Here is a 21,208-nt window from a genome sequence, read left to right on the forward strand (position 1 = left end):
GTATATGAAATAATAAAAAATGAAGAATTATTAAAAATAGAACTACTTTAGTTAGTTAATTAATGTAACAATTTCTTCTAATTAAAAGTAATTTGTTACGTTTAATTATATAGATAAATAAAAACTTATAATATTAATAATATATAAAATAGTAAAAAGTTATTAAAAATATAACTAATTTAATTAGTTAATTAATATAAAGATTTCTTCTAATTAAATAAAATCTTTACTATTATTATCTTTATATGAACAATTTTTGAAAAACTTTTCCACTATAAAATCATACATCACTCAAAAAAAACTCTTACGTGACAAATTGAAAGACGCTTCTTTCAAATCGCATCTGATTAACTTGGGTTTTGAGTGGCCCGTTATTTACGGAGCTACAGTATGTGGAAACAAAATCATATTATCTGGTTGTTAATAAAATCGTACAAAATATTATGTCTCACTTTATTTTACAAGACTATATATAAAGATCACTTTATTGTTATTTTTTACTATCAATTATTTTTAATAACATAAATTAAAAATATAAATGTTTAACGGAGCTACAGTATGTGGAAACAAAATCATATTATCTGGTTGTTAATAAAATCGTACAAAATATTATGTCTCACTTTATTTTACAAGACTATATATAAAGATCACTTTATTGTTATTTTTTATTATCAATTATTTTTAATAACATAAATTAAAAATATAAATGTTTAAGAGGAGGAAAAAAATAATATTTAAATTTTAAAATGTTAAAATTATTTTGTTATTTTTTATTATCAATTATTTTTAATAACATAAATTAAAAATATAAATGGTTACGACAGAAAAAAAATAATATTTAAATTTTAAAATGTTAAAACTATTTTTTAAAATTAATAAGAGATTAGATAATATCTAACACAATTTATTCACGTTACTTGATGTACCATAGATGCGTATAATATATTAAGTGATGGTTGCGATTGAAATCTCTGGGTAATGAGAATGAAAAGGGTAACATTGTTGCTTAAAATATCTCTACACTTAAAATCCAAAATCCAAAGCGAGAGTGTAATCTCCTCATTATAAATTTTATGTATCAATGTAGTTGTGTCACCCAAAATATTATCAAATCTCTTTTCATAGTTGATTGTGGACAACTCTGTTACATCAAAGGTTTATGCAAGCATTTAATACTTTCTTTAATGATTCTTAGTGCATCCCAATAGCAATATTTTACCCCATGTTCTCTAAATTTGGTGCATTATCCTTTTATACATTATTTCACTTATAGTGGGGTTAGTTTCTATTATGTCGTTTTTATGAATTGTTTTTGAATTTTCTTGTGCACTACAAGATACCTTGTATTTTATGAATTGTTTTTGAATTTTCTTGTGCACTACAAGATACGTTGTATTTTGTACACTATTTCTATGCACTATGTAATTTGAAACCATGAAATTTTTTTAGTTAAGTGAGTTTAAGTAATTTGAAGCATCCCTGTAATTTTGATGTTTCATAAGACATTTTGAGTTGTTTTAATTTAATGGTTATATGTTTTAGAAATTTTTTAAAACATGTTTTTTGCTTAGCTAAAATTTATAAGAATCATTAATATAATTTGTCAACTCTCGCACATGGCATCTCTGTACTATATGATTGTACAACCATCATTACCAAATCAGATTGTAAGCCCTTAAACCAATCAACTTTCACATAAATAAATTTTAAAAAATAAAAAAAAAATTAATTGGTTTGCTAAAATTAACTTTATTCATATTCATTTAATTTTTTATTCAAATGTCGATTAATAGATAGGCAATGTATTATCAAGTACGCTATCCTTGCCAGCCGCAGGATAATAAATATGAAACTTATAGTAAATGATATGAAAATAGTTAAGTTGATTAATCAATCTAAATTAAATTATATAATATAATGTAATAGTTAGACTATTATATACTTACTATCCATATTTTTTTTAGTGTAAAAGAGTTAAGTGAACCTATGACCTCCCAATAACAAAGGTGTTAATTTAATATGGTTGATGTACTTAGATTAAGTGTAGTTAGTGTGATCCACTTAAGGTTAGAAATATGAGTATATATTGAATAGAATTAGCACAATCATATTAGTACAATTAGTGTGATCCACTTGAAGGGATCACTTGGCCTGACAGGAAGAGAACTGAACCCATGACCTTCTAATAGAAAAGGTCTTTTAACAACAATGAATTGACCAATTGAGCTAATGCATGGGGCTACCAATGAATTGAGCTAACCCTTGGGACTACCTACCATCCATTTATTACTTATTGATAATTAAATTTAAAATCGTAAACTTATTTTATATTTACCATCGTTTACTTCCCACCACAATTTAAGCAAGTTTTTGCAATAAAAAAATAGTAGGAATAAGATGTAAATAAATACATTTACGAAGAAATCGCTTCATAGCATTATGTATATTTCCCTCAACACTTATGTAGGAGTAAAATTGTAAATGTGTAGACTTACTGGAGGCTAGTACCCACCAAAATTTATGCAAGTGCTTATCCACTTCACATCTCAATTTATTACTATGTGCCCAAACAAGACTATAGGATTCTATTTGAAAATTAACCACTATTGATATAACATTGATCACATTATAATGTTTTATGAGATTTTTTTCTAAAGCATCATTTCTAACTTGAATAACACTCACAAAATTGCCTTCCTAATACACTAAACTGCCCAAATTTGCTTTATATAAATTGTTAATTTTACATTCAATACATTTACATATTTATTATTAAAATTTAATCTTTTCCTTTTTAGTGTTCCCTTCATCTCCTTTAAAAATAAACTAGTTATTTTAGTATTGAATTTTAATTTTTTTTTTTTTCAAATTAAAATTCAAACTTAATAACTATTTAGAATTCAAAATTAGTAACTATGGTTGACAATGTCAAACTTATATTTTCCCTTCTTTCCTTTCCCCTGCGTGATATTGATGACTCTGCAATAAATTACCAGAGATAATTATATCTTCACAATAAACCATTATATCTAACAAAAAAACAGGTTTACAAAAAGCAAGGTTCGCTTGTTTTATTACTTTATGGTCTATGCAAGGAATAAGCAGCCTTGCTCGTTTCGTTTGTTTTATTACTTGACCATCTATAAGGTTTCCCCTTATGCTTTAGTCACACCAGATTCACTGCAAAAGGAGTACGAACATTATGCTTTCCATCGCTCCACACTCGTCTACCGAAAACGTATCCTTTGGTGGCAACCTTGGTGGCTTTAAAAACTACATCGAAAGATAGCTTCTTGGAAGTTTGAGAGAATTGAAGAATTTCTGGAGAGACCTTCACACTCAAACCCGGAGGTGCACCAATGGTAACCTTATAAGTGGGTGCGAGATTAGGACTGATGTTTGTGACGCTTCTGATTACAGTTGTGCTCCCATTCACAACATTTAACTTGGAAATGGCTATAGTTGGATAGTTCATGTTACTGATCAGATCCACCTTTGCACCGGATGGACACCTATAGGTTTTATTCGCAGCGATGAGCTTGATATTCTCAGTGTCCAGACCGTAATTACACAGAAAGTGGAAGTAATCATCGATTGATGTTTCATATACAAGTCCTGGTTGCAGAGCTCCGATTGGATTTACTACTCCCGCTCCAAAATCAAATGGCGTCCCAGCGATATCTGATGCATTAGTCAAAAAATTTCCCATATTGTTCCTTACAATGGCTGCCATTTACATTAGAGTGGGGATGTTAGAAAGAGAGGCAGTTGTGAAACGAGATTTTTTGTGACATATATACATATATATGCTGACATTGAAATAATTAAATATGCATTACCATTAACATTGACTGCAATCACTAGTTGAACTAATTCAGTACTTGCCTTCAAGGATGGCCCTGAACTAACCCTAGGAAAAAAGTTGGTATAAGGGATTATGCATTTCAAGAATAAAACCTGATCATAAGTACCTGTTGTCATCAGGGCTGATCTGATAACAGAGGGGCTCCAAGTAGGATTCATAGATTTTAAAAATGCAGCAGCTCCGCTAACATGAGGAACTGCTACGGATGTTCGAGACATCATGTAAAATGTGGTAGACATCGTCTCCGAAAGAACTGTGTCTATAAATGTATTGGGAGGATCCCATGCAACAATGATGTTCAGACCTGGTGCGGTGATGTCTGGCTGCAAATATCAATTGAAAGATTCAGGTTGTGATGATCTCTCATAATTAGCTTCTTAAAGTTAATTGGCCACTACTTACCTTGAGAATGTTCTGGGTCAGCGCTCCAGGACCTCTTGATGAAAAAGATGCAACAACAGGATTTCTATAATGACAAGGCTTGGAAGATTATAAACAGCCGCACTGTAATTGTCATTGCATGAGCCAAATGAATCGATATAAACATATGAAAAGAGCAGGAATTGTAGGCGAACGCACCTGGTTGAGTTTATGTAAGAAAATATCTCTGTTGCAAACGATTTACTTATTGCAGTCCCTGCGAAGGTACCATAGTCAAATGCTTTAGATAGCTGTAAGTCATCCACAACAATCATGCCTACGGCTCGAGTGTACTCCTGGATTTCTACTTTCATGTATGCCCTCGATGTAGCTGTGTCATTTGCAATACAGACTACAATCTTTCCTTTCGTTTTGTTTGCATCTAAGCACTCTAGAACACAGTTGCTGCACAATACCTTCCTTTGAATTTCCCTTCTTCATGAAAAATATAATTATAAAATTCCTACATTGTATACTTTAATTTACCTTGTCGCTACTAGGTGAAATGGTCGGTCACAGGACTTGGCAGGTATGCTTCCTCCGTACACAGGCGGGTGCACGGCCGATTGGCTGAGATTCGAAAAGGTGATGCCCTTACCCTAAATGCACAGTACAACCCTTTAAAGCGAAATCCCAAAATACTGGATGTACAAATCATGAAAAAAGTTAACTAATTTATATGCATTTTACAACTGGTTTGTTTATTTGAGAGAGTGACAAAACTACATTTTATTGCCCCCTTTAGTCGACTTCTTTATAAAAAGTCTTTCATACTATTAGGAATAGGCATGAAATTATCACTATAAAAACAGGGCATGCTCTTGAATGGCAGAATCTATTAGTAAAGTTGTGAAGAAATGAAATTATTAATTGTTGTGCAAAGTGAAAAACCATTCTACTATTGCCTAACACCTTGTTCTCACCTGAATAATCTTACCGTTGCCTAACACAACGTTTGACTGGAAATCCTGGTCGATTGAGGTCGCTCCAACTGTAAAAATCCATGGCGCAACATTAACCACTGTTTGGGAACCTCGTCCCTCGTTTCCCGCAGAGGATACAACCAGAATTCCTTTCTGACTAGGATGAAATGCTCCTATGGCAATTGGATCGTTCACAAAATCGGCCTTATTTCCTCCAATTGAGATGGATACAATATCCACTCCATCTTTAACTGCATCTTGAAAGGCAGCTAAAATCTGTACAACTGGACACCCATAGTCCAGCCCACAAACCCTATACATGGCAATCCTAGTAGAGGAAATGGCCGGTCCACCTCTGGCTATTCCCTTAGCGAGACCATTATAGTTTGCATTATCCACAAAGCTGCCAGCTGCAGTGGAAGCTGTAAACGTGCCATGGCCCTCATAATCTCTTGCAGTCCTTGTTTGTGGCAATATTGATTTCGGTTTAATACTTGTGACCAAGTTATCGTCCTCTCCAACTGAGTAATATCTTGCCCCAATTATTTTCCTGTTAAGACAGCAATATTATTTTAGCTGTAAGCCACACAACAATAGAAGCAACGAACTTATTTCAGTTGCATAGATCACCTGTTGCAGTTGGAGACATTGAAACCTTCTCCCTTAACGCGCTTTCCCTTCCACCGCGAAGGCATACGGCCCATACCCTTATCAGTGAAGCTGGCTGCTTCAGGCCAAATGCCTTCAAGATAAAATATTATTCTCACAAGTATATGAATTTGTTTAAAAAATAATTAAAAAACATTATAATCAGCATAGATTTATTTAATTTAAATTTAATCCGCATCAAAAATTTAAGTTGGATGTGATGTCTCAAATCTCTTTTCACTCTTAAAAAATTTGCAGCTCAGCATTAACATGTTTCAAATATTTTTTTATTTAAAAAAAATATATTAGATTTGATGTTTCAAATCTCTTTCCACTCTAAAAATACAAGAAATTTAATGTCAATAATTAATAAATAAAAAATTAGTTTTTAATTATTAATTATAATTATAATTATTTATTTTATGTTATTATTTTTTAATTTAATTAAATAAAATTAAAATATTTTTATTAATAATTATAATTATTATTTTTTAATTTTATGTAATCTGATAAATTATTAATTATAATTAAATAAAATAAAAATATTCTATTAATAATTATAATTATTATTTTTTAATTTATGTAATTTGATAAATTATTAATTATAATTATAATTATAATCATTTATTTTATGTTATTATTTTTTAATTTAATTAAATAAAATCAAAATATTTTATTAATAATTATAATTATTATTTTTTAATTTTATGTAATTTGATTGAGTAAGAAGGTTGAACAGAATATTATATTACATCTCTATCATACTAATACTAGATAGTATAAGTATATAACTTAACCAAATGGAGTTTCAAAAGACTAATATACCTGTATCTAGAAATCCTATTATGACATCAGCGCCACAAGATTTCGGTTGTCTGTAAGAAGAGCCTGCCATGGCCAAGTCCTTTTCTAAGTAGTCCCGTGAGTGTGTCAGCGCCAGAAGATTTCGGTTGTCTGTGAGAAGAGCCTGCCATGGCCAAGTCCTTTTCTAAGTAGTCCCATGAGTGTGTTGTATGAAGGTTTAACACTGGATCAGGGAACACCGATAATACTCGTGCTTTCCCTGCTAAATCATGGGAATTTATCAGAATAGGAACATGGGGGCTTACTCATTAACAACAACACTGGTTAACGAGAAGTACCAACTAACGCAGTCGCTTGTTCTTTGATAATACAGCTGCGAATCCATTAAAGGCATAAGTACAGCTACGCACCAGAGATTGCTCTGCGTGTCTCGGACTGCATAGGTTCAAATACCCCCCAACACACACATAAATATAAGAACAATAAAATCAATTCTGAAATTTGAATATTTATTTCATAATTTGATACCTTTCGAGAACAGACGAAAGAACCTCCAGATGACTGGTTACAAGCTGTGTTCTAGTATTGTGGAGTAAACTCCCCAGGTATACAATGTGCACCTGCATGCAAATCAGTAAAATTAGCGACATTAAAACTGAGTAATCTTGTAGCGAAATTAGAATTAATTTGAAGAAATTAAGAGTCCGTACCTTTCCATCGTCAGCAATGGTGAGGCCGAACAGAAGAGTGCAGAGAAAAAGCAATGCAAAACAAAGCTTGAACCCCATCACTAATATTTCTCACTACTATCCACTTCAGAGTCTATTCAATCTGAAGGGTCCATTGTAAGACTTTGGTGAAGGGCGGAGCTTTATTTAATGGAGGGAGAATGAGATCGAGCAGAGTGAGTGGGTGGTGTCTGTAGTGGATCTGATTTAGATTCGTGGAAATCTTTGCAGGGCCAATGTTGAACGTGCATTAAAAAAGGTCGCAATTGCATCATAAATTTGAGAATGCGCGAAATGATGGGAATAAATACACATAAATTGCACGTTCATACTCGGGAAGGCGTTTTTCACAGTGGAGTCCAGCTCTCCCGATGGGACAAATTCTCTTTTCCCGCCATTGATTTCTTTCGTGGGCTCTCAATCCTTTGTTCCTCAGCCGCTGGTTTAAATTAACGCGCCTACCCTTTTTACGCGTCGCTGTGTGCTGTGCCAATTTTTCGATGTGACAATTTCCGTCAACCACCTGCCCTACCCTTTTTTCTAAAGTTTCATCGCCGTGGGCTGTGCCTAGTTTTGCTATCATCACGCTATCACTTACAATTTTCCATACATCAAAATTATTTTTAAAAAATTAAAAATATGTTATCATTTTTATATAATAAACCCTTATTTTTATGAAATGTAGGTATATATGTATTTTTTATTTATTAAAATTGCATTTTAGTGATAGGTATTGAAAATTAAATAAAATTACATTTTAGTGATAAGTATTTCTTAGTAAGAAGAACATGCATATGTTTTTAAGAATATATACATTTCCTTGTTAGATTTTTTTATTTATGTACCAATAGCCCCATTTTTTACCATACGGGCCCTAATGACATGTTTTTGGGAGATATTGAGAAAATTTGTTGATTCCCGAACAATATGGGCCATGATGACATGTTTTTGGGAGATATTGAGAAAATTTGTTGATTACCGAACAACTTTGAGGACCAAATTAATATCATATCTAGTATTTGGAGTCCACCTACTCATTCTAATAGTTTTTTTGTTTTTTTGTTTTTTTAGTTTAAAACTCGAAAAGCACGCCCAAATTAATACCTTAAACACAATCATTATATTGAATTGTATGGAAATTGGTTAATATGGAACCTACTTACAACCCAAACCCGCCATCACCAAACAAAAATTGGTTAATATGGAACCTACTTACAACCCAAACCCGCCATCACCAAACAAAATTTAGAACATCCAAACCCAAAAGAACTAAGAAGTCCAAATGATGAAATTGATGCATCCTTCGCTACATTGAAGTCACTGATTCAAGATCTCGAAAACACCAGATAGCCTTCATGATTATCTCTTGCAAGGTTATCAATCTCAATTGTATTATCCATCTCCAATGCCCAAATCCAATTAACCAATGCTTTTAATTACATGGCTAAAATGAATGAACATTATAGAAGCTCTCTAAATAAATACCAAATTAGAGACCTCGATATTACTAAACAAGATTTGTTGTCTTTGTTTATTGATCCAAGAGACAACTGACCTTTACCAGTCAACAAAAAATGCATTTGTATGGACTGGTGCACCTACCAACCATTTCTAGCTAATCAGATAGATAAGTGGTTTATGGTATTTGACAAACCTTCCTGTAATAATAAGGAGGTACCTCTATATTTCTTAAGGAAGTTATTGGTGGAGTTTCAACTAGGACTCCATGTGAACTAATTTGACATGGGGGGCTTCCAGGGAGTCATTCATTGGTCTGCACAAGAGAGAAAAAATGTTAGGTGCAACCCAGCGCTAGGTCCTCGTCCACCTAGATGAAGGCTTAACCTACTTCCTGACATCTTCCAGGTATGGATAGCATTGGTTACACCTATTAGATAAGAGCCACATTGACTCTGATGCCAGTGCAACATGGTAGATTGGTACATCGTCGCATGAGGAGCCACCAACAACTAATGTTGCGAGTGGTGTTGGAGCATCAGAATCTGTAGAAAATATTAACCAGTAAAGGCCACATGGCGTCTCACTTGTGTTGGAAATACTTAGAGGGGGGTGAATAATTATTTCTTTTCAATTGTTATTTTTACAAGTTAGATCACTTATATTTAGAACACAAAATGAAAAATAATAGAATAAATACTTTTATTAATTTCTTCTTTACAATACATCAAGTACAATATATATGTAGGGCTCCAAACCTAGATGAAGACACCAATATTCTATCTCCCAGACTCCAACTTGTATTATGCCAAGCACCAACTTGGACTTTCCAAGGCTCCAACCTTGTCAATTTGAGGCACCAACCTCTAGGGCTCCAACCCTATCTCTGGTACATGCTACGACCTAGTTTCTTGAGGACTCCTATCCTCTGGGGCTCCAACACTATAAGGCACCAACCTTGTCTCTACAAGGCTCCAACCCAATCTCTCGTACAGGCTCCAACCTGGTCTTCTTTAGGACTGCGATCCTTTACAACTCTAAACCACAACTTCAATTCATCAAGATAAGTTTAATAGTTCTTCAAGGCTCCCAATATCTTCTACAACCTTCAACAATGCCCTTGATCTCCAAAGAACTTAGCTCCTCAATGAAAACTTTCTCTTCTTATAGGGTGTTTCCACAACTCTTCAAGTTACCCAACAAACTTCTTCAAGGTCACCTCATCATGGCTTCAATGCATCATGGTATTCAATGATCTCCATAAATCTTCAATATGCTACTTCACAAAGTTTTCCAACTCTGCCTTATTCTGTTCTCAAGAGAAGAATTCAACAAGCTCTATTTGTCCAATCCCAATAAATCAACACTTCGACCACAACAGCTTCAACCACAACAACTATGACAACCTCGACCACAACAGCTTCAACCACAACAACTATGACAACTTCGACCACAACAACTACGCCAACTTCAATGGTGGCAGCTACGACAACTACGGAAACTTCGACCATGGTAGCTTCAACCACGACAACTTCAACTACAACAGTTGTGACCACGACAACTACGACCATGACAACTAGTGCAGCATGTACCATGAAAACTACCAAAACTTCAACCATGAAAACTATGAAAACTTCTCTCCTCCTAGCTTGAACTTGTGGGAGACTAATTAACCCAAGAACAATTCTGCAAACTTGTCTTCCTTGCTTTTCTAGGTTGCGGCTGCTTCTCTACTTCTTGTCTTGTCTCCACTGAAAAATCTGAGATTGAATGGACAGATTTAGGTTTATATTTATAGTGGTTTTTACATAATCTAAAGGGACACATCTCTTTGCAAAGGGTTATGATCCTACTCAAGTCGGCTTGAACAGTTTGACAATTTTTTACATATGTTGATTTCAAAAATTGATTTCTCTTCAAGAGTAATGAATTAGGAGGTAAGAGAGTACTCATTGGAAAGATTATGACCTCCTTTATAAGCTGATATAGTATTTCCTTCAAGATATGACCTCTAATGATGGAAATTTAATTTTTCTTTCATCATATGCATATTTTTTCATAACAACCCTATTAAAGAATTTCTTCTATGGAATTAGAGCATCAAGTGGATTAGAATTTTTTCACTATATTGACATTCTGGTGCATGTGATCTTCATGCATATACAAGGGCTAGGGTTTCTTTGACATATTCATATATCTAGGGTTACTAGATTAGGGTTTCACCACATAGGAATTATGAGCATCATTGGACAAGGCTATGGTGCCTTTTCAATATGTCTTCATGGGCATCTTCAACGAGGTAAATTCTTTCTTAGGGCGTCTCCAACAAAGCTTGGGCAATGCATATAAGGGAAAGTTATTTTCTTGCCATCATTAATGACTAACATGGCTAGCTTCAATAATGAAAACATGATATCATAATGACATCATTGCTAGCACTTCATTATGGAAAGTGCATCTAGAATTTCATTAATATACTCATGCACCTAGGGTCTAGTCAAGTAGTTAGGGTTTAGTTCTCCTAGGGTTTGTTTCAAAAACTCAATTATGATGCCATCAATGGCAACTTTATTCAACAATCTTCCCCTTTTTCATTGATGGCAATACTCTCCCCCTTTCAGCATTCGCTCCCCCTTTGACATCAATGGAAAATGGGGTGCCCAACTACTCCCCCTATCAAGTTGATTCTTGACATGTTTCTCCATCGCATTTTCTTCATCAATGATAGTACACCATGATAGATATGTTTCTCCCCTTGTCATGGTGCTCCTTGTTATGTTGCTCTTTGCAACTCCCTTTGTCATTATGACTTTCTTTAATGGACTTTCTCCCCCTAATCCTTTGCATGCTTTCATGGAAATGGATGAGGTAGATGATTTTTGCATTTCTTCATATAATAAACCAACTCCCCCTGCTTGCATAAACTCCTTTAGCTCTTCTTTTTTCTTAAGACAAGAAAGATTGTTGTCTTGTGATCAAGTGGAAGACATCTTCAACAATGGATGTGTAGTGAAGACACAATATCAAGATTTTCTTCAATGGAATTACTACCGAGAGATAATATATCAAGATATGATTATCCATGTGTGACTCATAAGGGTTTCATAGGGCTCTTCACTCATATCTTATGCAGGAATAGTCAAGAATAAGAAGCTCCCCCTATTAGTATCATTTTTGGCAGAATTGTATCATGATGAATTGGAATATCATATATGCCAAAGATGTACTCATTAGATCAACAACATGAGTTGATGTCTTGAGTGTTCAAGAGGCTTTCAGATCCAATTTTCTTCCTCCTCCATACTTGTGTAACTTTCTTCTTTGGCTTGGTTGTCATAGTTCTATCTTGTTTAGGAATGAGTAATCATGACTTCTTCTTGCAAAATTACTTCTAGGAGATTGGCGCGGACCATTATATTTTTCTTTGCGATATGCCCTACAATCTTTTGCCATGTTCCCAAAGTTTATACAAGAATAGTAATAACCAAGAAACGTACTTTGGTACGTGGGAGATGAAGATTTCTTTGATGTACTTCTGAAGTCCTTTTGCCTTGGGATTCTTTGATGATATTCATTTCCTTTTGTATTCTTGACACCATCTGCAAGTCTCCTTGGAGTAGGATTTCTTCCATTGTTGTCTTCACTCTTCTTCTTTCCTTTGTTGGAACTCGGAGCATCAACATTTATTCCAGGCTTCCTCACATCCTTGTTGTTTGAAGAATTAGGGTTTTCATAATTCTTAATTGAGGATTCACCTATGTAGCCAAGACCTGATTTATGAAGGGGAGACCTTTGATGACTTAGGATTTCATCTAGAGTTTGAGAACTTTTCAAGTTCTCATTCAGCAAGTCAACTTCCTTTTTAAGAAAGACAATTTCTTCCTTCCACTTCTTTTCTTCACATGATTGGGCCTTAAGGGAAGTGATTCATGATCTTAAATTGGTGATTTCATCATCCTTTTCTTCTAGTTTGCACGTCATGGTGTTTCTCTCCTTTTCTACTTCATCAACTTGTCCTTCTTGAATGCCGAAGATTCCATCACCTTCTCAACTCCTCGTGCTTTTTTCCTTGCTTCTTCTAGTTGAGATCTAAGGGACGAGACATCTTCCTTGTATTGACCAATCTGCTTCAAGTTTGTTTAAGCTCTTGAGTCTTTCTTTAAGGAGGCTTGACAAATTTTCTTCCCTTTTATTTGCCTTATCGAATTGATTTTTCATGGATATGACTTCTTCATGATTCTTTCTTTCGTTTTGATGAAATTCCTCCTTAAGTTTGGTGAGATACTCATCTATTTCTTGTACTTGAAAAGATAAACTTCCTTCGTTGCCTTGTCTTGGTCACCATCTTGTGCTTTCTTCTTAAGTTCATCATTTTCCTTTTTGAAAATTGTTAATTTTTTCCATCGAGGTTATAAGTTTAGTAAGGAGATCCTCTTCAAACTCTTCTTTACTTTCTTCTTCTAGGTCTTCTATGGCCTTGATGTCATCACTCTTATTTTTAGCTTCCTTTGAAGGTTTCTAGATTTCCTTCTTGCTTGTCACCATCTTCTTGACTAGAGGTCATCATCAATGCTCCTTTTTAGTGAAGGACATGAAGTTTGTCCCATATATCTTTTGTTGACAAACATTTTTCCAAATTGGCCTTTATAGAATTTGGTAGCCCATTCAGAATTGCTTGCATTTCTCTTGTATCGTACTCCTTTGATTCTCCATCCATCGTACTATCAGTAATCACTAATTCCCATACTTCAATGCCTTGATCCATTAATAAATTTTTCATTCTTACCTTCCATACATCATTGTTTCTATTGAACAATGGAACTTTCCCAATTTGATTGTCTTCAGTTTTCATAGTTGAGGAAGAGACATCTTTAGGAGGATTGGAGGCTTTCTTCCTTGGCTTTTCCATTTGTGTTCTAAGGATCTACCTTCAATCTATTAGGCTTTGAGTGAAGGTACTGGATCTAGAACCAATTGTTGGAAATACTGAGGGGGGGTGAATCAATATTTCTTTTCGATTGTTACTTTTACTAGTTAGATCACTTATATTTAGAACAAAAAATGACTAATAATAGAATAAATAATTTTATTAATTTCATCTAAACAATGATCAAGTGAAATATATGTGTATGGCTCCAACCGTAGATGAAGACACCAATATTCTATTATGCCAAGCACCAACTTGGACTTTCCAAGGCTCCAACCTTGTCAATTTGGGGCACCAACCTCTAGGTCTCCAACCCTATCTCTAGTACAAGCTCCGACCTAGTTTCTTGAGGACTCATATCCTCTAGGGCTCCAACCCTATCTTCCAAGGCACCAACCTTGTCTCTATGAGGCTCCAACGCTATCTCTGGTATAGGCTCCAACCTGGTCTTCTTTAGGACTCCTATTGATCTGAATTTGATTGTTAATTAATGTTGTGCTATTATCATTTCCAGATACAAAATTTTCTTTGCTTTGGTTTTTTTATCCATAAAGAGTCTATCCATGAGCATGTGATTGTCAATTCATCTAACTTAGGTGAAATTTAGTGTTTTGCATGAAATTAAAAGCATGAATTTAAATGGATGAACAACAACATATAAAAACAAAAAAAGCACAAATAACAGAATTCAATACACTATTTTTTGTTGAAGGAGTTCACCCCTTCTAGGCTACATCTCCTTAGTCCAGCTTCATAGTGAGGGCCTTTGTATTGCCTTCAATAGTGCTCAAATTGTTGTTACATGCATCCAATGATCTTGGAACCTATTCCAATGAGTTTAAAACATTCAAATCTATCATAAACGACTATTTTTTTACTCAAATTGGTTATTAGCTGCTTTGGTAATGGCCTCCAACAGCTGGTGGCCCTAGGCTTAAAAAATCTTAAAGTGACCAAAAACACCTATAGATGATCGCTTCTGCCTCTGCAACCTGCTCCAATGAGTTCCCAACATTCCAATTAGCCAAAAATTACTATTCATATTCGAAATTTGGCTGAGAATTGAGTGAGTTATGGCTCAAACAGCTTTTCCTACAAGACCTCCGCTAAATCTGGAGAACTGCTAGTTAAGTCCGCCAAGTTTGGTGGCGGTTTCGGATTTGGTGGCTCTACCATAAATTTCACCAACTTAATTATAGATTAATTAAATGCTAAATTGCTTAGCGGTGCACTAATCTTGCTTAACAGTTGGCCCCTAGCTCCTGGTTTGGGCACTTGGTCACATGGGGTGGGGGTTGGCCCCACAGGGCCTTTTTTTTTTACCAAACTTTCAGAAGCTCTAAATTTTGCATACGATGTCAGTTTTTCGAACCGTTCATGGCATTGGAATCCTGGAGGTGAAATATATCCATTCATTCAAGTCTAAAGCAATTTGGAGCACTTTCATTTTTTAGCTAAAATACTAATCCCTGGTCATTCCTCCCCACTAGAAGCCTTTTGGACCCCAATATCTCTCTTGATCACTAATTAAGCTGATGAGGGGACTGTTCCCTCATCCTTCTAGTCTTTATCCATTGAAATTTTCCTAATTTCATCATTTGGAGCTCTTCATAAAAAGTCAAAATTTTCCTTGATTCTGATGACCATCTATTGATGTCTTTGGCACCATCATGCTGCAATATTTCTGAATTTGCAGAACAACAATCTAATTTTGCAGAAAACATCTTGTTCCTACCTTGGTCAACAATCAAAGGAAACTTAGAATCTTTCTCACCTTGCACTTTGTCTCTATGGCGATTTTTAGTTGCTTTTGCCTTGTACTTGAGTCGACTCTTGCCCAAGTTTCTTCGCCATTGTAATGTGCCTTTTGGAAACCAACAATGAACATTTGTGAAACCCATGCCTTCTTTTCCAAGCTGCTTTGTCCTCTTCTCTTTGACCTTTTCAGCTTCTTGCATCGACACCTTGTTTTCAACACCATTCAACACCAATGTGGGCTGCTGCAAATGTTTTTCACATTCTTTCAAAGGAAACCTATTATCATTCTGAAACAGGTCATTACAAATATAAGCATATTTACGAAAAGTATGATTCAAAACATCTCTTTGTTTGATCATCAACAATGTTAAATTCTGACTTGCATTCACTAGCCTCTTCATTTGCCCTACATTAACTAAAGAAATGTTCAGTTTCTTGCGATGAGCTCTCACAATATACTTCACCCCATCTTTAAGCAAATGATATTTGTGCTCATATTGATGAAACACCGCTTTCCTGTCATACAAATATGGACTTCTCAAGATAATTCTAGAAATGTCAAGTGGAACTATGTCTAACTCGACTTCATCAACAAAGTTTTCAGTAATAGCAAATCTAAAAATGCATTTCCTTGAAACCTGTAAATTGGCATCCTTAAGTATCCAACCCAAAGGGTATGGTTTATGATGTGGTACGGTTTCAAGTTTAAGCTCTTTAACTATGTCTTCTGAAATCAGGTTTGCTTGTGATCCACTATCAAAGAGTGCATCAATTTTGGTATGATTTGAGATTACTCTGACAATGAACAACTCTTCCCTTTTGTCTTCATTTGGAGTGTTGTTGTGACTATTTGAGGAACTAGTACTTTCAACATGTTGACCTTTCAAACCCATAGCTGTAATTTTTGTCTCATCTCCTGAATCTTCCCCTAAGTCTTTTTCAGCAATAGCAACATTTTTTCCCTTCTCTTTGGGTTTCAATCTATCTTGTTTTAATTCTGGATGAAGTTGCCAACAATGGTCTTCATCATGGCCATTCTTTGAACAGTTTTTTCATGTGAGTTTTTCCTTCTCTTTTTTTATACTTGCATTCTTTTTTCCCTTCCATTTTCCTCTCTTCTCTTTTCCCTTACCCTCACTTTCACCTTTCTCCTCTATGTTTTGTTTTCCCCTTGCCTCAAGATGTGTGGCTTGCACACATACTTCATCTAAGTTGCTTGGGTTAAACATAAGGATAGTATGTTGCAAATAGGAATGTAAACCTCCAATATATTTCAAGAGTGTGTCTTGTGAATTCAGGTTTACTCCTAATAACAAGGCCTTTTTCCTAAACCCTTGTGTATTATCTTAGACTATTTGGCCTTTAAGTTGCCTAAAGTTTTGCCAATTCATGATGGATTTTTTCATATAGGCTAAAGGATAAAACTATCTTTTAATTGAAAAAACAAATTCAACCCAAGAAATGGATATCTTACCATGGATTCACATTTCCTCTTGAGTCTTTGCTTCCCACCAAACTATTGCAGTTCCTCCTAGCCTTCGTGAAGCCAATTGGATGTTTATGTCATCTTCTTGAAGGTTCTGAATTCTGCAGTATACCTCCAACTGTCGAATCCAATTGTCCAACTTTTCTGCATTCACTTCTCCGTTGTACATGGGAAGTTCGAATTTTATGTCCAATTTTAGTAATGGAGTTTTTCCTTTTAGGGTTTTGGAATGAGTATGGGCAGTGGTTGTAGTGGAAGATGATGTTGTGTGAGATGGTGAATATGATGAGGAAAATGATGAGGATGGTGGGGATGGAAGTGGCTTTCCACCATTCCCTTTGGAATCCTTCTTTTCATCTTTTTGGTCCTTTGAGCTCCCTTCTCCATGTGGAGGTTTAGAACTCGCTCCAACCATTCCAGTGTTCCTCTCTTCATAGAGGACTTTAACCATCTCAGTCAGAATATAGAAAGATTTCTTGAATTCTTCCTTTTTTGAAGAGGGATCTTCATACTCTCTTTCTCGAGACACAATGGCTATGGATTCAGGCTCAGAAATTTGTACTAATTGTACCTCTTCAATCACTTCAGCCTCTTGTGCAATATGTGCCTCTTCTATCTCAACTGATGGAGATGGAAGTTGAGGTGATTCAGGTGCTACCTTGAGTGGTCCTTGTAAATGTGCCATGGCCCTGATAATCTCTTGCAGTCCTTGTTTGTGGCAATATTGATTTTGGTTTAATACTTGTCACCAAATCATCATCCTCTCCACCTAAGACAACAATATTATTTTAGCTGTAAGCCACACAAGAATAGAAGCAACGAACTTATTTCAGTTGCATAGATCACATGTTGTAGTTGGAGACATTGAAAACTTCTCCCTTAACGCACTTTCCCTTCCACCATGAAGGAACAGGGCCCATACCCTTATCACTGAAGCTGGCTTCTTCCAGCCAAATGCCTTCAAGATAAAATATTATTCTCACAAGTTATAAGAATTTGTTTAAAAAAATAACTCTACAATCAAAACTGAACTTAACCAAATGGAGTTTCAAAATACTAATATACCTATATCCAGAAACCCTATTATGAAATCAGTGCCAGAAGATTTTGTTTCTCTATAAGAAGAGCCTGCCATGGCCAAGTCTTTTTCTAAGTAAACCCATGAGTGCGTTGTGGTTTAACACTGGATCAAGGAACACTAATAATACTCCTGCTTTCCCTGATAAATCATGGGAATTTATTTATCAGAATAGAAAATGGGGGCTTACTCATTAACAACAACACTCGTTAATGAGACATACCAACTAATGTAGTCGCTTGGTCTTTGGATAATACTAATGTGAATCGATTAAAGGCATAAGTATAGCTACGCACCAGAGATTTCTTTGCGTGTCTCGGACTGCAAAGGTTCAAATACCCCCCAATGCACACATAAATATAATAATAAATCTATATTTCGATTATAAATAATAATGGGTCAATTAGAAACGTATATTATTCTAATAATAATAAAACTACATTTCGATTAAAAATGAATACTGTAGGTAAAACTCAAGAAACCTATTCCTCAAATTCAATTTGCCACATAAATTGGCAAATATAAAATCAATTAATAGCCACACCTGTGAAATTTTAAAATTTGAATATTTCATAATTCCATACCTTTCGAGAACAGACGAAAGAACCTGCAGATGACTGGTTACAAGCTCTTGTCTATTATTGTGGAGTAAACTCCCCATGTATACAATGTGCACCTGCATGCAAATCAGTGAAATTAGCGAAATTAATTTGAATTAATCTTGTAGCAAAATTAGAATTAGTTTGAAGAAATTAAGATTTTGCACCTTTCCATTGTCAACAATGGCAAGGCCAAACAACAGAGTGCATAGAAAAACAAATGCGAAATAAAGCTTGAACCCCATCACTAATATTTCTCACTATTATCCACTTCAGTCTACTCAATCTGAACGGTCTGTTGTAATACTTTGGTGGAGGGCGGAGCTTTATTTAATCTGACGAGTAGAGTGAGTGGTGTCTGTAGTGGATCTGATGATGGCCACTTATGATTTAGATTCGTGCAAATCCTTGCAGTGCCAATGTTGAATGAACGTGCTTATCATGTTAAAAAAAAAGTTGCAATTGCATCATAAACTTGAGAATGCATGAAATGCGGAGAATAAATTACACAAAAAGTATGTCTACATGTTTACTGTCTGCCTTTGTTTTATTAGTGCGTGCTTGAACAGTGGAGTCCAACATCTCTCCCAATGGGACAAACTCTCTCTTCTCATTGTTGATTTCTTTAGTGGGCTCTCAATAGTTTGTTCCTCAACTTCTAGTTGCTACACCTCGATAGGACTCCACCCATCCCTATTAATGCATTGATGCTAGTTTCAGCCACCAATGTTGTAATCAATGGCACATGATCATTTAGTGTGCTACATAGTTGGGTATGGTGAATTAAAATTATCTCTCAATACAAGTTTTCATATATTTTTAGTCCATAATATAGATTCTTTTTGTTCAAGTATAATGGTAGTATTCATTTAATGTTTTTATAAATTGTGGTGACACGAGGGGAGGAGCGAGACCCACCTAGGGTGAATATATGTTCCCCTCCCAAGCATCATGTGTCAAATTGGATTTTGATTAAATGTTTATTTCATTATCTTATTTTGTTTTGTTCTCTTATTTGAAGTATTATAAATTGTCAGGCCAGGGTAACTCCAACAATTAATGAGTGCAAGAAAGAACTGATTATCTTATTCATTTAGACAATTATTATTTATACATATACAAAACAGATCAGTTCATCTTCTAGATGACTGTCCAGCTTCACCTCATCCGTTTCGGATTAGCTGTCAACATTCCCCCCCTTAATCTGAAGGGATGGTGGTGAGTCCAGGCATCGTTCTGAATCTTTCAAGCTTTTCTCTTCCAAGCGCTTTGGTGAAGATGTCTGCAATTTGCTCGTTTGTGGAACAATGACGGAGATGGATTGTTTTGGCCTCAACATGATGTCAGATCAGATGATATTTAGTATTGATGTGCTTAGTACGATCATGGAACTTTGGGTTCTTGGCCAACTTTATTGCAGAGGTGTTATCAATCATGAGTGGAGTTGATTGTATTTGTTTTACCTGCAAATCTTCAAGAATTTTCCTGAGCCACACAATTTCTTTCGTTGCTTCAGCTGCTGCCACATATTCTACTTCTGTTGTGGAATCTGCTGGTACTGATTGTTTGCGTGATCTACAGGAGACAGCTCCCGATCCAAGACTCATAGCATATCCTGAAGTAGATACCCCAGTTTCTTTGTCTCCATCGAAGTCTGAATCAGAGTATCCAATCAAGTTGAAGTCATCCACCTGTGTATACTTGATTCCAAGGTCTTGAGTTCCCTTCAAGTACCTTAGAACTCTTTTTGCAGCGGACCAATGTCCCTCAAAAGGATTTTGCATAAACCTGGAGAGGATTCCAACAGCAAATGAAATGTCTGGTCTGGTAGTAGTGAGGTAGATGAGACTTCCTACAAGCTGTCTATACTTTGTTGCATCCTCAAATTCCTTTCCTTCAATAGATGTGAGCTTCAAGTTTTGTTCCATTGGAGTAGAAAGGGGATTGCACTCTGTCATGCCAAATCTCTTTAACAAATCTCCAATGTATTTCTTTTGAGAAAGAAATATGGACTTTGGGTGTTGGGTTACTTCAATGCCAAGATAGTAATGAACATAGCCCAAATCAGTCATTTCAAAAAATTTTCCTAATTCTTTCTTTATGGATGCAATATAGCTTTCATTGTTCCCTGTCATTAAAAGATCATCTACATATACCACAAGATATACAGCTGTTTTTCCAACTTTCTTGACAAATAAAGTTGCATCATCAAGATCAAAATGATTGAAGTTGAGTTTCAGAAGATGCTCAGTTAGTTTTTCATACCAGGCTCGTGGTGCTTGTTTGAGGCCATACAAGGACTTCACAAGTTTTCATACTTTGTGTTCATGTCCTTTCACAGCAAATCCTTCAGGCTGGGACATAAAAACATTCTCTTTTAGATCTCCATTCAAGAATGCAGTTTTTACATCCATTTGATGGACTTTCCAACCATTCTGAGCAGCTAGTGCAAAGAGTGTCCGGATGGTGGCCCATTTTGCTGTGGGAGCAAACGTTTCCTCATAATCGACCCCT

General features: G+C 35.2%; 1 protein-coding gene and 1 pseudogene across 1 annotated transcript; both read right to left on the reverse strand.

Moving 5' to 3' along the window:
- Positions 1-3,166: 3,166 nt before the first annotated feature.
- Positions 3,167-3,733, reverse strand: LOC149221136 (CO(2)-response secreted protease pseudogene; annotated as a pseudogene).
- A 514-nt stretch (positions 3,734-4,247) lies between these two features.
- On the reverse strand, positions 4,248-7,504 carry LOC149221137 (CO(2)-response secreted protease-like). Its single transcript, XM_089382912.1, has 8 exons — positions 7,371-7,504; positions 7,189-7,280; positions 6,999-7,095; positions 6,682-6,919; positions 5,839-5,950; positions 5,209-5,758; positions 4,772-4,884; positions 4,248-4,690 (listed from the first exon to the last, which is right to left on the reverse strand). Exons 4-8 carry the CDS (start codon positions 6,749-6,751, stop codon positions 4,285-4,287), a joined length of 1,251 nt encoding a protein of 416 aa, XP_089239038.1. The 5' UTR covers positions 6,752-6,919; positions 6,999-7,095; positions 7,189-7,280; positions 7,371-7,504; the 3' UTR covers positions 4,248-4,284.
- Positions 7,505-21,208: the final 13,704 nt, after the last annotated feature.

This window comes from Pinus tabuliformis, chromosome Q (assembly GCF_031772625.1).
Source record: "Pinus tabuliformis cultivar Carrire ecotype Pingquan chromosome Q, CPIR1, whole genome shotgun sequence".
Taxonomy (NCBI): Eukaryota; Viridiplantae; Streptophyta; class Pinopsida; order Pinales; family Pinaceae; genus Pinus; species Pinus tabuliformis.

Excerpts from the sequence above, each read along its gene's own strand:
- LOC149221137 (XM_089382912.1), bottom strand. The coding sequence starts at position 6,751 with ATGGCAGGCTCTTCTTACAGACAACCGAAATCTTGTGGCGCTGATGTC. Across the intron at positions 5,951-6,681 it reads AATAGGATTTCTAGATACAG|GCATTTGGCCTGAAGCAGCC; the intron begins GTATATTAGTCT and ends TTTATCTTGAAG. Across the intron at positions 5,759-5,838 it reads AATGTCTCCAACTGCAACAG|GAAAATAATTGGGGCAAGAT; the intron begins GTGATCTATGCA and ends CTGTCTTAACAG.